The sequence below is a fragment of the Ursus maritimus genome, unplaced genomic scaffold, assembly GCF_017311325.1.
Source record: "Ursus maritimus isolate PB19 unplaced genomic scaffold, ASM1731132v1 scaffold_17, whole genome shotgun sequence".
Lineage (NCBI taxonomy): Eukaryota > Metazoa > Chordata > Mammalia > Carnivora > Ursidae > Ursus > Ursus maritimus.
This window is the reverse complement of record NW_024424119.1, coordinates 13196299-13215446: the sequence shown is the minus strand read 5'-3', so window position 1 is coordinate 13215446 and position 19148 is coordinate 13196299. Positions and strand designations below refer to the sequence as shown.

Below are 19148 nucleotides of genomic sequence, written 5' to 3'. Positions count from 1 at the left end.
TTTTCTATCCTTTTTCCCCTCGCCTTTTGTGGTCTTCTGTCAGTGGGACTACCAGTAAACCATTAAGTATTAATGTTTTGATTTTAAAGGAAATAATTCTGGTAATTCACCATTTAGAATGTTGTTTGCTTGGAATTTTAGTAGCTACTTTTTTGTCACATTAAGAAATTTATCTCCTAGTCCTGTTTTGTTAAGAGTTTTGTTTTTCTTTCTTTTAAAAAAAATTATACATGGATTTTTTTTCTATCACACAACTTTTTAGCATCTCTTGAGATGAACAGATGGTTTTGTTCATCATTAATCTGTTAATATGGTGCTTGACAAGCATTTTTATCATGCTTAACTACTCTTGTGATAAATTCTTGGGATATTCTTGGAATTCTTGGTAAAACCAATTTGGTTTTGCTCTCTTAGGGTCCATTCTAAACTGGGTTAATTGTATTAATATTTTGTTAAAAAATTTTGCATCCATATTCTTAATTTAAATTGGTCTATATGTTTAACTTACTCTTCTTGGCAAGTTTTGTTACTTTGATAATGTTCACCCCATAACGTGAGAAATGTTTTCTGTTTTCCATCTTTTGGAAGAATTTTTGTGAGATTGAAATGATCTTTTTCTAGCACTTGCTTGTAAAACCTTGTGGGCCTGATATCTTCTTTGTGGAAAGATTTTTAAACTACTTGACTTTAATAAAAGATTATGCTTGAGTTTTGTTTCTTTGTGGGTCAGTTTTAGTAAGTCATATTTGCCTAAGAATTTACTTTCAAATTTGTTGCTAAAAAATTATTTATAACTTTCTCAACTGTTTAATCTGTGTTTTACTTGCAGGTGTATTCCTCTTATTCCTTTCCACTATTTCTTTTCTTTCTATTGTTACTTTTTCTCCTTTGTTTTCAATCTTTTGCAAAAGGCTGTGACTGTCATTAATTCTTTTCAAAAATTTTTTCATTGGATTATGTTGAATTTTTTATTATGTTTTTAAAAATCTTTATACTCTTCCTTTTACTTGTGTTCGTTATGCCATCATTTTCCAAAATTCTCTAATTGTCAGTCATTTTTTTCAAATATAAGCAATAGAGATAAGATTTTTCCTCCAACTACTGTTTTAACTACATTCCACAAATATTAATGTGTAGTGTTTTCTTTATTTAATATGATGAGTTTGAAATGTTCTATTTTAGTTTCTTCTTTTACCTGTGAATTGTTTAGAAGTGTGTCTTTATAATTCCAAATGTGTGGAGTTGTTTTTTGGGTTGTTTTTACTTTTAGCTTAATTGCATTACCATAATTTCTTCTTGAATTCATTTGCCTTCTTCCTGAAGTAAATCCTGTGGAAATTCTTTTAGTGAAAGGCTCCTATTACTAAACTCAATTCCTGTTATACTGTAAAAGTTTTGACTGTTGCCCCTGTTATGAAAAGTGGTTTTGCTGGTTATACAATTCTAGGTTGACATTTACTTGCAGTACTTTGAAAATATTTTTTTGTTTTGGTGAAGTCTGATGTCAGTCTAATTCAGGGTTATGATAGTAGTTGTTCAGCAGTTACCTCCCATGGGGAATAAGTCTTAATTTTTAGATTTGTTTATTTCTTTGGTGTAATACTCTTGCTGTGTTGGGTCAGGTTTGTTGAGCTTGGAGGAGATGTGCAATAGCACGCAGTTATGAACTATTTCCACTTTTCTGATTGATAAACATAAGTAATTACCTCAAGAGCACAGATAATAATATGAAGTAAAATAATTAGGAAGTGATGAGTTTTCTCTCTTACCACTGCTTTTCATATTTTTCTACTTGTACATTTATATAATTTAACTTTTAATTATGACCTTAAAAAAAAAAAAGCTAGCTCACAGAATTCCTGAAAGTTTAACAGTTGGCTCTTGTAAGCCTGTATTAGCTAGCTGTAGCATACCACTCATTTACTTGTTCTTTTTTCAGTAGGCGATCTCTTGTTTTTTATTGCTCTTACAATCTTTTTTGTCTTTAGTATTCTTCATTTTTAGTACAATGTGTCTAGGAGTAAATTCCTTTTCATTTATGTATGTATCTTTTTTTATATTTTCTTACTCTTTCTGTGGACTCATGGCTTTTATGGTTTTGGCAAATTCTCAGCCATTATATCACCTGTATTCCATATTTTTTCTGAGTCCCTGATTAGATATTTATTATTTTTATTCTGTTTTCCCTGTCTCTTAATAGCTTTTATAGTTTCATTTTCTTGTATTTTTGTGTGCTTGCTGGCAGATTCTTCATATCTATCTTCCAGTTCACTAATTCTTTTCAGCTGTGATTAATTTGCTGTTTAATTCATTGAGATATTAGTTCCAACAGTGATTTCCCCCCCTCCATTTCTTAAGTCTTATTTGTTTCTTTTCAGTGTCCTGGTCATTCTTACTTATTTCTTATTGCTTGGTCATTTTTTGGATTCCCACTTTTTTCTTTTCTACACTTTATATATTATTATTTTATATTATGCACCTGATGATTCCAGTATGTGAGATCCTTAAGGCCCTTCCACAGATTCTCAGATCATGGTGGCTTGTTTCTTTGTTTTCAGGAATATTTTTAAATTGTGAGTTCATATTTAATTTAACTGAACTTTGGGAATTCTGAAGTCTGAATTCAGAGTACTTTTCTCTAATAGCGGATTTGTGAAGGCTTCTTCTCAATTTCTGAGAGACTCTGAGGTTCAGGTTTCCAAATAGGCTATAGACTCCAGGTTTGGTCTTTGGAGACCTGTGAGAACATAGGCCTGTGTGTCCTTTGGGCAACCTCATCTCATGTAAAACTGTAGCTCACAGCTCATATTTTAACCCCTCCCTTCTCTTTTTCTTTCTCTCCTCATATACTCTTGGTTCTTAGAGTTTTCCTTTTTTTTTTTTTTTTTATTAAGATTTTGTTCATTTATTTGATGGAGAGAGACAGCCAGCAAGAGAGGGAACACAAGCAGGGGGTGTGGGGGAGGAAGAAGCAGGCTCTCAGCAGAGGAGCCTGATGCGGTGCTCCATCCCAGGACCCTGGGATCACGCCCTGTGCCAAAGGCAGACGCTTAACGACTGAGCCACACAGGTGCCCCAGAGTTTTCCTTTTTAAAAAATAAGCCCAGCAATGAAGAATTTTGTAATTACCCTGTATCTGGTTGTATTATAGTGAGAGTTCCCAAGAAGTCCACCATATTACCCAAATTAGGTTTTTTCCCCCCAGAAACCATTGTGCATCTAGTTTTAACATAGTTCTTCCCATATGCTGGAGACTCAATGTGTAATGAATAACTATTGAGACAAGAGAGCACAACTGTGATTATATTTTCCCATTATTTAATTGTGGCTCTCTGGGTTTTTAAATTTTTGCAATGATTTGTTGAATTTCTATGTGTTAGGCACTGTTTTTCATCTTACAATTCCAGCCACTCCATCCTGCTGTATGTTGAAGGTCGACTATTCTCTATGAGTAACAATTGCTTATCAAGCCTCATTGTCAGCAATTTAGCTAGTACTAAAAGAGAAGACTAGAATGATCTGGCCAATATGTTTTAAAGCTTGTAGAGAAAGGAAATTGTACCAAGCGAAATATATATAAACCTAGAAAGAGAAGTGATATAATTATTACTTCAAGTTTCTAGTTTCAAACCACAAAAGTAAACAGAAGTTTAGTTGAAACTACAAAGTATTCTAAATATAACTAACTGTTAACAGTATTTAAGTATAATTTAGAATTTAAGCCATAGCAAGTCAGGGAATAATATATAAATAGAAGCATTTTAAATGAGATTGGATTCTGAAACAAAAGTATTTTATAGTATATACTACATAGCTGAAACTAGTCATTTGAGAAAGGAAGGAGTTTTAAAATTTTGTCTCCTTGGAATATTATTTTGTAGAATACTGAATATTTTTGTCATTGATACTTTACAGTTAAATTTATATTTACATGCAAATACAGTACTTCAGTATGTTTTTAATATTGAAGAAAATATTAATTGGATTTACTTTTAATGCTTTTGAACAAAAGGCTGGGGAAATGAAAATTTAAATACTACTTATTTTGTTCACTTTAGAACTGAAAGAATTTTCAGTTGTTTCCATTTCTCAATTGTAAATACGATTTATAGATTTATTTTCCTCATCTTTGAATGGTATAAGTATAATGAATAAAACTCAAAATGTAACCTAAGTATCCTAGGCTAAATCTGTAGATTAGAGCTTGATTGCAGTTTGCTCAAAAACAAAAACAAAAAGACTTTCAGACTACATCAGTAGGAAAATTGAAAAAAATTTAAAACACAGGAAGATAGTGGTCACTTACTTCAATAGTTTCTCTTTTTTCTAATGCAAAATTTATTTCACAAAGTCTCTGAAGTGCAAATGGGTACATGAAAGAAGTGAGAAGGTAAAAGTACCTTTGGGAGGTTGAAGAAATTTATTTTATATCAAAATAATTCATGTACATGGTTTTAAAAAATTAAATAGCAAAGGATGGTATTTAGCAAAACCCAGAAGTCCTATATTGTATTTTTTCCCTCGATCTTTTTCCCACTTCCTGGAAGGAAACAATTTAACTGTTTCCTCTCTTTTCTTTCTCTTTCTCTATTTTCTTTTCTTTTTCTTTTCTTTCCTTTTCCTTTCTCTTTTTTCCTTTCCTTTTTCGTTCTTTTTTTTTTAAAGCTCTACAGTTACTGCCCAAAGTTTCCAACTATATGCTTATGCTTTTATTTCTGCAAGAGACTCTAACCCATTCGCTCCATCTCCTTTTCCTCCTAGTATGTGACACCATTTTAAAGTCTTTTCTTGGATATGACTTGGAGATACATATATTTTTAAGACTTTATTTTTAAGTAACCTCTATACTGAACGTGGGGCTTAAACTCACAACCCCAAGATCAAAAGCTATGTGCTCAAAAGCTGCACGCTCCTCTGACTGAGCCAGGCAGGTGTCCCTAACTTTCTAGATATTGAACCTAGAACCCTACCTACATTTTCTTCCACCAATTCCGGACAGTGTCTCTTGCTTCTCAGCTTTGGAAGCTCAGAGTACCCTAGAGTTTCTTTCCTTTCTCTGTTCCTTTTTTGACCTTTTGTGTTTGTCATCCAAACATTTATTTTTTCGTTGTCACTCTTGATAACATTGTGTTTCGTAACACATTTTAAGTTTTCTTGCTTATCTGTAGTAGTAGTTTCTGCTATGTGCCAAGCACATTAATTAGAATACGTAAATTAATTATATAAGTTGCATACAAATACACACGCACAGGACTTTACATATATTAAACTTGTTTAATCATCAAGTTGACCTTGATGGTTTAGGTGATATGGTCTCCATTTTACCGACAAAGAAGTTTAAGTCACTCACCAAGTGGCAGAGCTGATTAATTTCTACAAGTTGAAAATTAGTAAACACTGTGCACAGTTATGAGTAGTTAAAATGTTTCTTCACAGCTAAGGTATGTACTGTTATTATATGTCATTGTACAGTCATTTGTTTTGGGGCTTTAAAATTGTCTCCTTGTTTTTGTGCTGAATTTCTCAAATTCCCTTTGTTTTTAAATAGCTTCTCTGGAGGCCCCTGTAGGATCCTCTGGTTTTCATAGTCAGTGACCTCCCTGCCCCACCCCCTGTGGAGGCGATCATTTATTTGAGCACTAAATTTCTGTCATTTCAAATTATGTAGTGCAGCAGATTTTTACACTGATTTTTACACTGATTTTGAACTTTTTTTTTTTTAAAGATTTTATTTATTTATTCGACAGAGATAGAGACAGCCAGCGAGAGAGGGAACACAAGCAGGGGGAGTGGGAGAGGAAGAAGCAGGCTCATAGCGGAAGAGCCTGATGTGGGGCTCGATCCCAGATCGCCGGGATCACGCCCTGAGCCGAAGGCAGACGCTTAACCGCTGTGCCACCCAGGCGCCCCTTTACATTGATTTTGAAAACATGTAATTGTGAGATGAGACGGATCTCACACTTTTGTGATACTCTTTAAAATAATTGGAGATAAAATAATTGGAGATAACATGTGCTCTGCAGGTGTATTAGAGGAAAGGTTGATTTTTCAGTATCACACAAGCCCTCTGAACATAGCCATTTTCATGTCTCTTAAGTTTAAAAATAGTTATTTGGTAACAAAAGAGTCAAAGTTTAAGCTGCTTATAGGAAGAGCCTTTGATTTCTGAATAAGTTATTTGCCATCTACCAAAAACTAATATGCTGTACCCCCTCTAATGGAACTAAGTAGAATTTCCTGTATGTAATTCTGCCTAGATGGCAGGCATGTTCAGTGTTGTTCTTTTAAAGTCATTGAGCCCCGCCTCCTTTCTCCCCCCTCCTTTTTTCATTTCCAGCTCAGGTTATGTTGGCAAGTTGATTTAAAAACCAAATGAGCTCTGAAACATTGGTAGAAGTATATTGGCGGAGAGTATGGGCATCGGAGCCGGACTACCTGAGCCTGAATCTCAGTTCTGCCACTAATTATAGACATGTCTTTGGGCACATTGGTTTCTATGCCTCAGACTCTTCCCTTGTCAAATGGAGCTGATAATAGCTACTTCACAAGATTGTTGGGTTAGTCATTGGAAAGCTGCTACATCAGAGTCTGGACTAGTAAGCATTTAGTAAGCCATTTCCATTGCTACCATGACGGCCATCCCCCCAGTGCTGTAGTCCTCTAAGTGGCCTTTCTTCACTCTGTACCCACCTGCAGCCTCCCCACCACGTTGCTACCAGATGATCTTCCTAAAATGAATAGTTCATATTGATTTCCTCCTTAAAATCCTCAAGTGTGTCTGTTTTGCTTCCCAGACATAACTGCTCTTTGTACCTGTTATTAAGGCCAATCTGTCTTAATGAAGAATTGGCAGAACTCATAGTGTGTTATGGCTGAGGGGAATCCGTTCTCTTCTAGATTCTCTCCTTGAATGGTCAATATCGTCTTCTCATTCTCTTTCATGTTATTTGTTGGTTTATGCTTAACGACTAGGGTACTTGCTGTATCTTTTGTCATTTGTGCAAAATCCAGCCTTAACTGTATTTCTGTGGGTGTGGTTATATCTTTATTAGTTGCCTAGTATACAGATCCAGGCAAATTGAGGAATTGGAAGGTGTGAGTCTTCATTTTCCTCAATCTGCGTGTTGCTCCTCCCTGGTCAGGTCTTAGAAGAGGCTTTAGTTTTTCTTCCCTGAACTGTACAGGTATACTGTAGAGTTCCTTCTAACTTCCTGGTTGAGTATCAGCTCCCCAAATGATACAACATTATAAAAAAAAATAAGAACAAGTAAAACTTTCCAGAGCATTGTGCTCTATAACAATAGATTTTTCTGGTTTCTTTCTCATATATGTATAAATATTTGATGTGCTTTTTATGTACGGGCCATTTAGATTGTTACCACATGAAAGACCCCTGTTGCTCTTCTCAAGTACTATTTCTTTTCCACTCGTGTAACGTTCTTTCGGCTCCCTACCCATTGACTGATAAATGTTAAATTTGGGGCCTTGTTGCTTCCAGTTTTAGCCTTGGTGTTCAAATCAATTTTGGTTAATTTTTTTTCCCTCATTAGTTCTACCAATTGTTGTTGAAATGTTTTCTGCTGCCCAATCTTAGTATTTTTCATAAAACATTTATAAAGTCAGTGTTGCTTAAAAGCCCATAAAAATCATCAACAGTCCAATTTGTTCCACTATTCCCCCAATCCCATCTCCCGTCCCCCCCCACTCCAACTGTGTGGCTGTTTCTTGGGGGTATTTATCTACCTATTTTGAAATATTTATAAATTACTATTCCCTCAGTTTTATTTCTTTTATAGTAGATCATGATTTTACATTCAAGTAACTTTGCCTTTTCTAGTTGATTTTAAAAAGTAAATTGTAGATCTCCTGTAAGTCAGAATTAACTTGATAAATTTCTCCTTAGAATTTGAACCTTAAGCGTACATATAAGGCCATTATTTTATTTTATTTTATTTTATTTTATTTTATTTTATTTTATTTTATTTTATTTTATTTTTTTAAAGATTTTATTTATTTATTTGACAGAGACAGAGACAGCCAGCAAGAGAGGGAACACAAGCAGGGGGAGTGGGAGAGGAAGAAGCAGGCTCATAGCGGAGGAGCCTGATGTGGGGCTCGATCCCAGAACGCTGGGATCACGCCCTGAGCTGAAGGCAGACGCTTAACCGCTGTGCCACCCAGGCGCCCCGAGGCCATTATTTTAAAGCATTAGTGTTCATGAAATTTGTTTCTTTTCTTTTCTTCATTATATTTGGTATTATAATGTTTGCATATTTGTGGATCTTTTTCTGGTTTTCTCAGAGTGAATACTAAGTGTATTCTTATGCTTGGTTCCCCTGATCCCCCTTGCCCTCCCCTTCTTTTCCTTTTTAAAATAAGTACAATATACATTTTCTTTTTAGCATATGTTTTGCCGTGCTCCTAGATTTTTTACATGAAATGGTCTTCTCATTATTTTCTTTTGACTGATTTGTGTTTATTTTTCTAATTTCATTATAGTATGACGAACCAATATAATCTATTCAAGCATTTAAAAAAGATTATTTTTAAGTTCATTTTATGATACCTTTATGATTGATTTTTCCCCCTTGTTTCATGGGCACATATAAAACTGTAAACTTTATGCAAGAGATAGAAAGTTTTATATGTAATTATTAAGTCAAGTTTGTGGGTTGTTTCTGCCAGATTCACAATGTTTATGCTCATTTCATTAAATCTGCCCGTTTCTGACAAAAATGTAGTGATTTCTCATTTCAGTGAAACGTTTTTCAAATTTTTCTTAAGTATTCAATACCTTTTGCTTTATATATAACATAGCTTTTAAACTGTGTTTGCTGTTTGGTCCTCTTAACCTTGAATTCTACATTGTGTGATATGAATGTAGCACTCATGCTTTTTTTCTTTTGGGGCCAATTAGTGGATAGTTCTTGGCCCATTCCTTCATCTTAAAACTTTTCTCAGTTGTTTGATGTTGTATTTCTTACGAGCAGTCTGTATATGCCCTTTGTCTTTTTAACCCAGTCTAACAATCTGTCTTTCAGTGGGAGAATTCAGCTTCCTTTTTTATTCTGTAGTACTTGATTTTATTACTTTTTGCCTTGTTCATTATTTATATTTGTGACTTTTTCCATTTTTCTGAATTTCGCTTTTCAAGTTGATGCTCATTTCTGAGTTTCCTCCTGTTTATGTGGCAGTTCTGTACTTTTCCATTTCATTATTGGCCACCTTCCCTTTCAGTGGCTCATAATCCAATTTCTTCCCCCTACTTTGCCATGTAAAAATGATACCAACATTTTCCCTTACCTTGACACTCCAACCTTCTTTTCTAACATACCTAAATTTCTACAGAGATAATTTGATTTTTCAGATCCAGATTTTTGTTAGCCTTTTTTTTTTTGTGCCAGGAATTCACATTCAGCACTTCTGTTACATATTCCAGGTAGTGGATTATCCATTTAGATTTAGTCCTGTATAGAAGGCAAGGTACATTGCACTCCTGTTTCCTCTCCTCTCCATCGTCCCACACATGAAAGGTCTCATTTCTAATTCAGTTACTGTTTAGTTAAAATTCCTTCTCAAGTCCTTTCCTCAGATGGGGCAGTGGGTGATGTGCTCTTTGCATCCTTAAATTTTGGCAAACACTTCTTTCACACTGGCTGTGTGTAGGATGTTTGGGTGGTTCTGCTTGTTCTCCCAGCAGTCTCAATTTTACTGTTCTTCTGAGTTCCACTGTTACAAAGTCCCATGTAATTTCATTCTTTTTTAGTTTTAAGGAATTATTCTTTCTGGTAACTTGTAAAGTTTTCTTTTTATCCTTAAAATTGAAGAATTTTAGCGTGATGTGCTTGAGGGTGTCTCTTTTATTAGTCTTGCCTGGATCTTTGAACAGTGCTGTAAGGTTGCAATTCAGTCTTTACTTTTTTCCGTATTACTTTAACAATTGCCTCTCTCCCATCTTTTCCTTTTCCTCCTTCTAGAGACTCTTCTAGAGCTCTTCTGGAGCTACCTATGGTTGGTAGGTCGGTTAGGGCTCCTCAATCTGTTCTTCAGGTTTCTTCTCTTTTCCATTAATGATTTTCATCTCTTTCTATCTTTACTTTATGCTTTGAGATTTCTTCCATTTGATCCTTCATGCCATCATCTAGAGTCTGTCTTGTCCTTTAATTTGTCTACTGAATTATTCAGCCTGAAGGTTTTATTTTTACATTTTATTTCAGCTAATATTTAATTCCATAGACATTATTTTTTGTTCTCTGTGTGCCACTTCTGAAGTAATCATACTATTTTTGACCTCAGCGTTTCATCTGTGTCCTTCAGAAAATCTGGTAGGTCTGCTCTCTCCTACTCTCACTGACCCTTAGATAGGTTATTTATATGTGCATTGGGGTTCAGGTTGAGTTGTTAGGAGACCTTAGGTTTTTGTGATCCTGTAAGTGATGAAAAGTACAGGCATCTCAGCTTCTACTGTAGAAGCAGGTATGTTGTGTATTTCATGTGTGCACACCTGCAAGACCCTCTGTTTTCCTTCTGGTCTCCTTGCATCTCCAGCCTCAGGAGAAGAGGGGATTTCCCTCCTGTTGAGTGCCTCCTGAATACCCTTGGAGCAGGGTGGTCATACTTGTGCACATTATCTGTGTGCACAACTCTTCTGAGTCTTGCTTTAGAGCCCAGAGCAGAGCAAGCGCTGTATCAGTCCTCCTTCAAGATGCCCGTAATCCTGTGGCCACATTCTTCAGGCCCCATTCACTATCTGCCCAGAGCTGACTGGTTCAAGAACGTAAATGGGTTGGATTTGGGATTAAAGTTGGGGAGGGGGAGTAAGTCAAATTTATTATGTCCCCTCTTTCCCCAGAATCCTGAATTTTTATACTTAGTCATAGCTTCAAATGGTCCTTCACCCCTCTGTTCCATTTGTCATGTGTTTAATGGTGTTACAGGAGAGATTTTTAGTTTGAAAGCATATCTTTGACTGTTTTACCCACCTTCCATATGTATAACCACTTGAACTATATTACAGTTTCTAGGAAGTGTCCTTTTCAGATGCACTGTGGATAAATAAACTTTTAAAGGAGAGTTTATTGCTTTTGGATAAATAAAACTCTTCTGGGAGAGTTTATTTGTCTGTATGCAAATTTCACTGAACAAGATATGAATGATCGGAAAATCTTGCACAACACAGAAGCTAGTTGAAGTAGGACACAGACCAAAAATAAGAGCATAAGAGAAGAGAAGAGACAGGAGCTGGAGAAAGAATCAGCTTCGCATTATCAGTGGTATTAGGAAGAAGACATGGTGATAACACACTAATTGAATGCCACATATAATCAGAAAACCTTATTTTGTCCACTAGTTAAGACCTTTTCGCAAGCTATCTACTAGAGTTGCTGACAAGTAGTATTAGAAGAGATTATACATTAAAAGGACCCATTCTGTTCCAGAAAATTAAAACAAGGAAGCATTCAGTAGAATCTGAGCGGATGAAAGAAAATACTGTGTCCTATATTCACAGGTAATAAAGTTAGTGCAAGTATGTATATGTATGTTTAAACACTCATTTGCCTTAAATATTTGAGATTTGAATTATGTACACTTGCTCTCCCTAATATTGGTATTCAGTTTGTCCTAATGAGCCTCAGGCAAAGAGAATTTGAATTACACAACACGCGTAAACTTCATTCACAATTAATGGTAATTAGTCTGTTCTGCTTAGTGGCACTTAATGTTGAGGTTAATAGTTCAGTAAAAATTTTAGAAAGCCAATGACTTGATCTCCAATATATATGGCATAGATAGGCTGAGAATCAGTAAAAACTTTTAATCTGTGTCAGTGACCGTTTAATTCCTGACTTTGTATCTAAGCCTCTGTTTTACATTTATTGCATGTATGACTATGGAATCAGGGGACAGTACATCTGAATTTCGCAGTTTATCACAAGGCCCAGGACAAAGAAAACATTGTCTAGTATACTAGGGACCATTCTTCCACCTTTTTGTCATTTCTTAAATTTTTATTTATCTGGGGTGTTGTTATGGAATATTTTTTTTTTTTTTTTTATCTCAGTTGTCTTAATTTTAAAGAAAGCTTTTTGGTAAAGGGACAGGTGTGAGACTAGCTGGGTGGCTTGCTTTTACAAAGCTCTGTTGCATTGGTGAAAGCTGACGGTGGGCATCAAACACCTAGACCAATGTGGGAGTAAAAAGTTATAAAATTTCTGGAGTTTTATACTTAACATCATATGTATGTAATTAAGCATTTAAACTTTCTCTGACACAAGTCTCTGTCATATACCACTATGTACTTTGCATTAAGAATTCTAGTTTGTCCTATGTAAGGGTTTTAAAAATGAATCATGGAAGGACCCCTTGAGAAGGTGATTTTTTGTTTTGTTTTGTTTTGTGTACTGAATTTACTGTTTTTTAATGCTTAACATTAGAAAACTTGCTGGTAGGTAAAAATCTGTGTATTTTTAAGTCACATTTATAAAAATATGTGTAATACTCGATGAATGTTGAATATTAAGCAGCAATGCTTGGGTGTTTTAGAGTCATAATTAGAGTACTGATTTCAAATTACCAAAATTCAGTGAGTCAACAAACCAATTAAAAAAAAATCGAGGATATTAGATTTCAAATGTTCTTCCTTAATTTAGTTTGCCCGTTATAGTTTATTTTAATTATTCATAGTATTGCTTAACATGCCAGGAAATGTCTTGTAATAGAATTTATAAAATAATGTAGTTTCGGTAATATGAATACTATCTTTAGTATTCTGCTTTTAAATCTCAGATTGAGACGTTTTGTAAGGAATCATCTAGTTTGGTGCATAAAAGCATGTCTTTGCATAGGAGTAACTTTATCCATTTTAGAAGTTTGAAACCAAATGCTCACATGAGAAAAATAAATGGAATAATTGGTATATGTCATTTTGTTGTAGTTGAGCAGCAAATGAGAAAAAAAATTGTAAGAAGAAAAAATACATAGTCCCGCTAACATAGAACAATAATTTTTCATTTTGAGTAGTACTTCCTTTTTTTTTCTTCAAGTTTTATTTAAATTCCAGTTAGTTAACATACAATGTAATACTAGTTTCAGGTGTAGAATTGAGTGATTTCTCACTTGCATATAACAAGTGGTGCTCCTCTCAACAAGTAACCCCCATCACCTATTTCACCCATCACCCCCGCCTTCCCCACTGCCCACCTCCCCTCTGCTAACCATCAGTTTGTTCTCTGTAGTTAAGAACCTTGTTTCTTGGTTTTCTTCTCTTCCCCCTCTCCCTTATATTCATTTGTTTCTTAAATACCATATATGGGGTGCCTGGGTGGCTCAGTTAAGCATCCGACTCTTGATCTCAGCTCAGGTCTTGATCTCAGGGTCATGAGTTCAAGCCCCATGTTGGGCTACTTAAAAAAAAAAAATTCCACATGTGGGTGAAATCATAGAGTATCTGTCTTTCTCTAACTTATTTCACTTAGCCTAATTCTATATATATATATATTCCATTCCTATTAATATATATACATATATATACATATATATGTGTGTGTGTGTGTGTATGTATGTATATACATACACACACATATATCACAGCTTCTTTATCCATTTATGTCTCAATGGACATTGGGGCTCTTTCCATAATTTGACTATTGTCAGTAATGCCGCTGTAAACATCAAGGTGCATGTATCCCTTCAAATTAGTATTTTTGTATCCTTTGGAGAAATACCTAATAATTCAATTGCTGGATCATAGAGGAGTTCTATTTTTAACTTTTTGAGGAATCTCCATACTGTTTTCCACAGTGGCTGCATCAGTTTGCCTTCCCACCAACAGTATAAGAGGGTTCCCCTTTCTTGGCATTCTCGTCAATACTTGTTGGTTTCTGTGTTGTTAATTTTAGTCATTCTCACAGGTGTGAGGTGATACCTCATTGTAGTTTTGATTAGTATTTCCTTGATGATGAGTCATTTTGAGCATCCTTTCATGTGTTTGTTGGCCATTTGTATGTCTGTGAACTCATGTCTTCTGCCGATTTTTTTAACTGGATTATTTGGTTTTTGGGTGTTGAGTCTTATAAGTTCTTTATATGTTTTGTATACTAATCCTTTATCAGATGTCATTTGCAAATATCTTCTCCCATTCTGTAGGTTGCCTTTTAGTTTTGTTGATTGTTTCCTTTACATTGAGTATTACTTTCTGATGTTTATTCATACAGATGCTTTTTTTTTTTTTTTTGGCAAAGACCCTAAAAGTATTGTTCATTTTAGTGAAAAGCATAGCCCCTGCCCAGTATCTTTTCTGTATCATGCTAGATATTGAAGGGGTACAAGATTGGCTTACACGTAACTGATTTTAAGTGGCTGAGTTAGAGGTACAGCATAATAAGCAAACCACGGAGATGTAAATTCTGGTTGAGAATTTGGACATTTATTTGTCATTGGATCCATTAGGAGGTGAAACTAAGCAAGACGAGCTTTTCTTTTATATTATTGGTGTGAATTTTTGCATGTCAAGGATCTACTTCTGTTTCTTATTCTTAGTATTAATGGTAGAGGTTCACAAATATGTTAAGTATGGATTTAAATTTTGTTCCTAAATAGGTTCTATGTAGGTTATATATTCTGAGGTACTTACGTGAGTGAAAAAATAGGTAACACATTTAGAATGGAATAGGCAGTGATGAACTCTTTCCTCATCATTGCCCAACAGTAATTACTAAAGACTTTTCCGTCCATTTAATAACTATTAGGTAAAATCTTTGTTCTGTTAATTTTTTTTTTTATTTTTTTATTTTTTTGCTACTGAAAAGGGATGTACTCCTTAACTGTTGAAATTTGGATAGCAAAAAATAATGCTTTTTATTTCAAATTGAGAATTTTCTTTCTTGAGTCTTGTGATTCTTTATATTAAAAAGCCATTTAAAATTAAGATTATCCAGCCTCACTCTGTGACCCTTTGCTCTTTTTCTGCCTCCTTCTCAATCTTTGCTGTGGCTGAACGCTGCTCCCCAAGTATCATCTGAGCTTTGATCCCTCATTGTTGTGGTTTATGCTAGTCTCCAAGTACTTTCTCATTCTTCTCTTCCTAGTAATTACCTGTTTATCCTTGAGTACCTAGTTCAGGTTTGAACACTCCATAAATTTCTGCATTCTTCCTGTCTCCTGCCCCCAACACAATTACCCCCTTGTTTTTGTTGTCCTAGCACGTTATCGGTGGCTTTTGGAACCAGCATGACTCCTAGCTACATCCTAGTTATTAAGAGTAGGGGCCATGTGTTCTCCTTCTGCGTATCTCCTAGAACAGGCACTCCGCGAACATGCGTTGAACTGAGATGGTTAGGGCGCCACGCTTGTCCTGATGAGGCAGACAGCTGGCCTCCCCGAATTCCTGGACCATTGTGGCCCTCGCTCACGGTGCTCCTCACACACCCCGTCCCCACCTGTTAGACCAAGGCTCTGGGTGTCTCTTGCAGCGAATCTGAGAGCGATCAAAGAGAGATCCTTCTCGGGTAGGCGGCCCGTGCCGGGAAGCTGGCTTGCGCCTCGCGGCCGCTCCGCAGCTCTGAGTCGCATCTTCTTGTCCCGTTTCTGCAGGACCCTAACAGAGCAGCCACCACCACCCCACCGCCACCACCAGCACCTCTGCCACCACCACCGCTACCACCATGCCAGGGCCATGCCACCAGCAGCAGCAGCAGTAGCAGCAGCAGCAGCAGCAGCAGCAGCACCAGTTTTTCAAAGCCTCACAAATTAATGAAGGAGCACAAGGAAAAACCTTCTAAAGACTCCAGAGAACATAAAAGTGCCTTCAAAGAACCTTCCAGGGATCACAACAAATCTTCCAAAGAATCCTCTAAGAAACCCAAAGAAAATAAACCACTGAAAGAAGAAAAAATCGTTCCTAAGATGGCCTTCAAGGAACCGAAACCCATGTCAAAAGAGCCAAAACCAGACAGTAACTTACTCACCATCACCAGTGGACAGCAAGACAAGAAGGCTCCCAGTAAAAGGCCCCCCATTTCAGATTCCGAAGAACTCTCAGCCAAAAAAAGGAAAAAGAGTAGCTCAGAGGCTTTATTTAAAAGTTTTTCTAGCGCGCCACCACTGATACTCACTTGTTCTGCCGACAAAAAACAGATAAAAGATAAATCTCACGTCAAGATGGGAAAGGTCAAAATTGAAAGTGAGACCTCCGAGAAGAAGAAATCAACTTTACCGCCATTTGATGATATCGTGGATCCCAACGATTCCGACGTGGAGGAGAACATGTCCTCCAAATCTGACGTGAGTAGCCTTGTTGGTTTCCCTCCCTTCCTTGCTAATGTTCAGGGTCTGTGTCACGTGGCTGCAGGATAAAGAGCAGGGGAAGAAAATGGCAGCCGAACCATAAAATGGTAGCATGGAAGTGCCTAGAGATGAATTTCCTAAACTAATGGAAAGAAGGAAATGAAATCATTAAAGAATCTGCACACATTTGGGCAGTGATTTAAATTGTTAAAAGAAAGATACATTCCATAGTATAATAACGGACCATTTGAATAGCAGCAGAAAAATTGAGATGCTCATTAGAGCTTAGTTACTATGCTTCTCGGGGATTGCTGATTTAGGAAAGTGAGAAGAATGCAATAAAACTTGAATATATGAGAAAATAAATTTAAAAGAGAAAGTTAGAAAATATTGGGGTGCGGTTCTAATGTTCTTTTTGGTCGGTGCATTGAAGTAATTTGTTTACAAAGATGGAAAGCTGGTAATAGTGTTTTTTCAAACAGTTTAATTTTAATTGATGTCACAATATACCATATATATTTAAAATGACTAATTTGGTAGATTTTGACTTACATATGTGGTTGTGAAATCAGGTGGTGGTATTTTGAAAATGAAACATTTAATTTTGTTTTCATTGGCTAGCCTTTGATTTGGGAGGGGTTGGAGAATGTGATCTTCATTATGTTTTTGCTGATGGGTAGGATTATCTTCTGTGGATGCCTAAAAGATCATCTGACCGTCTAACATCCCTCCGTAAATGTTATCTGATGTTGAGATTTAAACTAATAATTACAGATTTTGCAGAGTTGGAAGTGATTTTCATGTAATCTATTCTAATTTCACACCGGTGTAGGAAATTTTAATGCTTCTAGTGACAAAACTATTGGTAATTTGAAAGGTATTCCATTCCATTTCTGGAGAATGAACATTATTTACTGTGAAATCATGTTCACTTTGTTATAAATTTTTGCCTTCTTTAGTTACTTATTTATCACAATCAGTCCAAATAATCACCTTACTTTGGCTTGTCAGTATTTCTAAATGACGATCGAGGAAGATGTCTGACTAAAACTTGCTGGCAATTTGAGATATTTCTCTTTCTTTCACCGGGGTTCACCGTACGCATGTTCCTGATTCAAATGCTGACCAGAGGTGGGGGGACTTAGTAGCAGATTTTCTCTTCTGTATTTGCACTGGGTAGAAGGGCAGCCAAGGTTAGGACGTGGTGTTAGTACTGATCCCCATTTGTCGAGAGACTGCTTCCTTCCTCACTACTCTCTACAGCTAATCTTGAAAATTTTTTTAAGACTTTATCAATTTTAGTGAGAGAGAGAGAGAGAGAGAGCGAGAGCATGAGATGGGGGAGGGAGTGAGAATCTGAAGCAGACTCCATGCTCAGTGTGAAGCCTAACGTGGGGCTCAATCCCACGACCTTGAGATCACGAACTTAGCTGAAACGAAGAGTTGGTCGCCTAACTGCCTGTACCACTCAGGCGTCCCTGAGCTTGAAATTTTAATAGGAAATATCACATAGGCAGTAGAGTAGCATATAAAATACAAGATATTGGGGTAATTTGTCCCAGTGTTTGGTAAGTGTTTTATAGTGATAGTTTATCGAATGGAGATGAGAACTAATAGGTTTGTTCCAATATCTCAAGCATTTATTTTTTCTCCTGTGCTTTTTCCTTAGGCCCTTCTTAAAATTTGTTCTTAATGCAGATGGTATTTGGAAATTTTTTTGTATGTTTGACTTTTATTTCAAATCACCCTAAAATGTTCATTGAGCCTCTTGGGGTGTAATTAGTCTATCAAGATTGTTAGGTTTAGCAAATTTGTCTTTCCATATTCTGACATGTTGTGATTCTTGTAAGAGCAGAGGTTTTCAGATTGTGGCTTGTGATTCACTGGTGAGCCATGAAACCAATTTAGTATGTCATCAGCAGTATTAAAAAAAAAAATCAGAATACACTGTAATTAGTATGGGTAAGTAATGGTTTGTAAAAATTTTATTTCATAAGATGTGTGTATTCCTTATAGTAGGTCATGGTCACATTCTGAAAGGCATCTTTCTTGAATGTTTGCTGATTTATGAGAAGATCAAATGACATTTGTAAAGCAAAGCTCTTTCTACATGAAATTATCACAAATCATTGTCTTCAGGTAACTCTGTGTGTTCTTGTTTTTCTCTCTTGTTCCCTCCCTGTTATGTATGATTTATAAGATACGGCTTTTCATAAACTTCATCTTCAACTTAGTATATTTATTCAAAGCAGTATCTTAAAAAATCTTTTAGAGCGAAGAGTTAGAATTGTAATTCCTTACAATAGGTAGCAAGTTTTCAGAAACAATTCATGACACATCAGAGCCACATATCTGGTTATTGTTATAGGAGTTTTTATAATGGGTTCTGCACATCATTACAGAGAAAGCCTCTAAAGACTTTTGGGCATTATTCGGGTATAAAAGCCAACAAATGTACTTTATCAGCTTTCTGGTAGTAGTGCTTTTATGGTTGCTGTTGTTGGTTTAATTCTCTGCATGTAGGTGGTGGAGACAAAGAGAATTGACAAAGTGGTTCCAGATAAGCCAGGGCCCAAATCACCTTTCTGTGAGCAAAGGAGATAAAAGGGGGCTGAAATTCCCTTTATCCAATAGTAGAAATCACCTTTGTTTGGCCTTCTTCCTACTTGGTGTCCCTCCTGTGGGCAAGACAGAAGGAACGAGAGGCCGTTGTAATGGAGACCAGCGAGGAGCCCAAATCCGCCCTTGGCCAGTAACGGATTTGACGGCTTTGGGACAGGCTCAACTTCAGGGGGCACTGTTCACAGTGTCCTGGTGGTGAGTGTGTCTGCATCTGAGTTAGTGTGATAAGATGACCTGATCTC

At 36.1% G+C, this 19148-nt stretch overlaps 1 protein-coding gene across 1 annotated transcript in view; it reads left to right on the top strand.

Moving 5' to 3' along the window:
• The window catches only part of MLLT3 (MLLT3 super elongation complex subunit), a 266270-nt gene that overhangs the window by 176986 nt on the left and 70136 nt on the right, over nucleotides 1-19148 (top strand). Inside the window, exon 5 of the mRNA XM_040632319.1 lies at nucleotides 15592-16281. Within this exon, the coding sequence (XP_040488253.1) occupies nucleotides 15592-16281 (690 nt within the window). The remainder of the gene's footprint in view (nucleotides 1-15591; nucleotides 16282-19148) is intronic.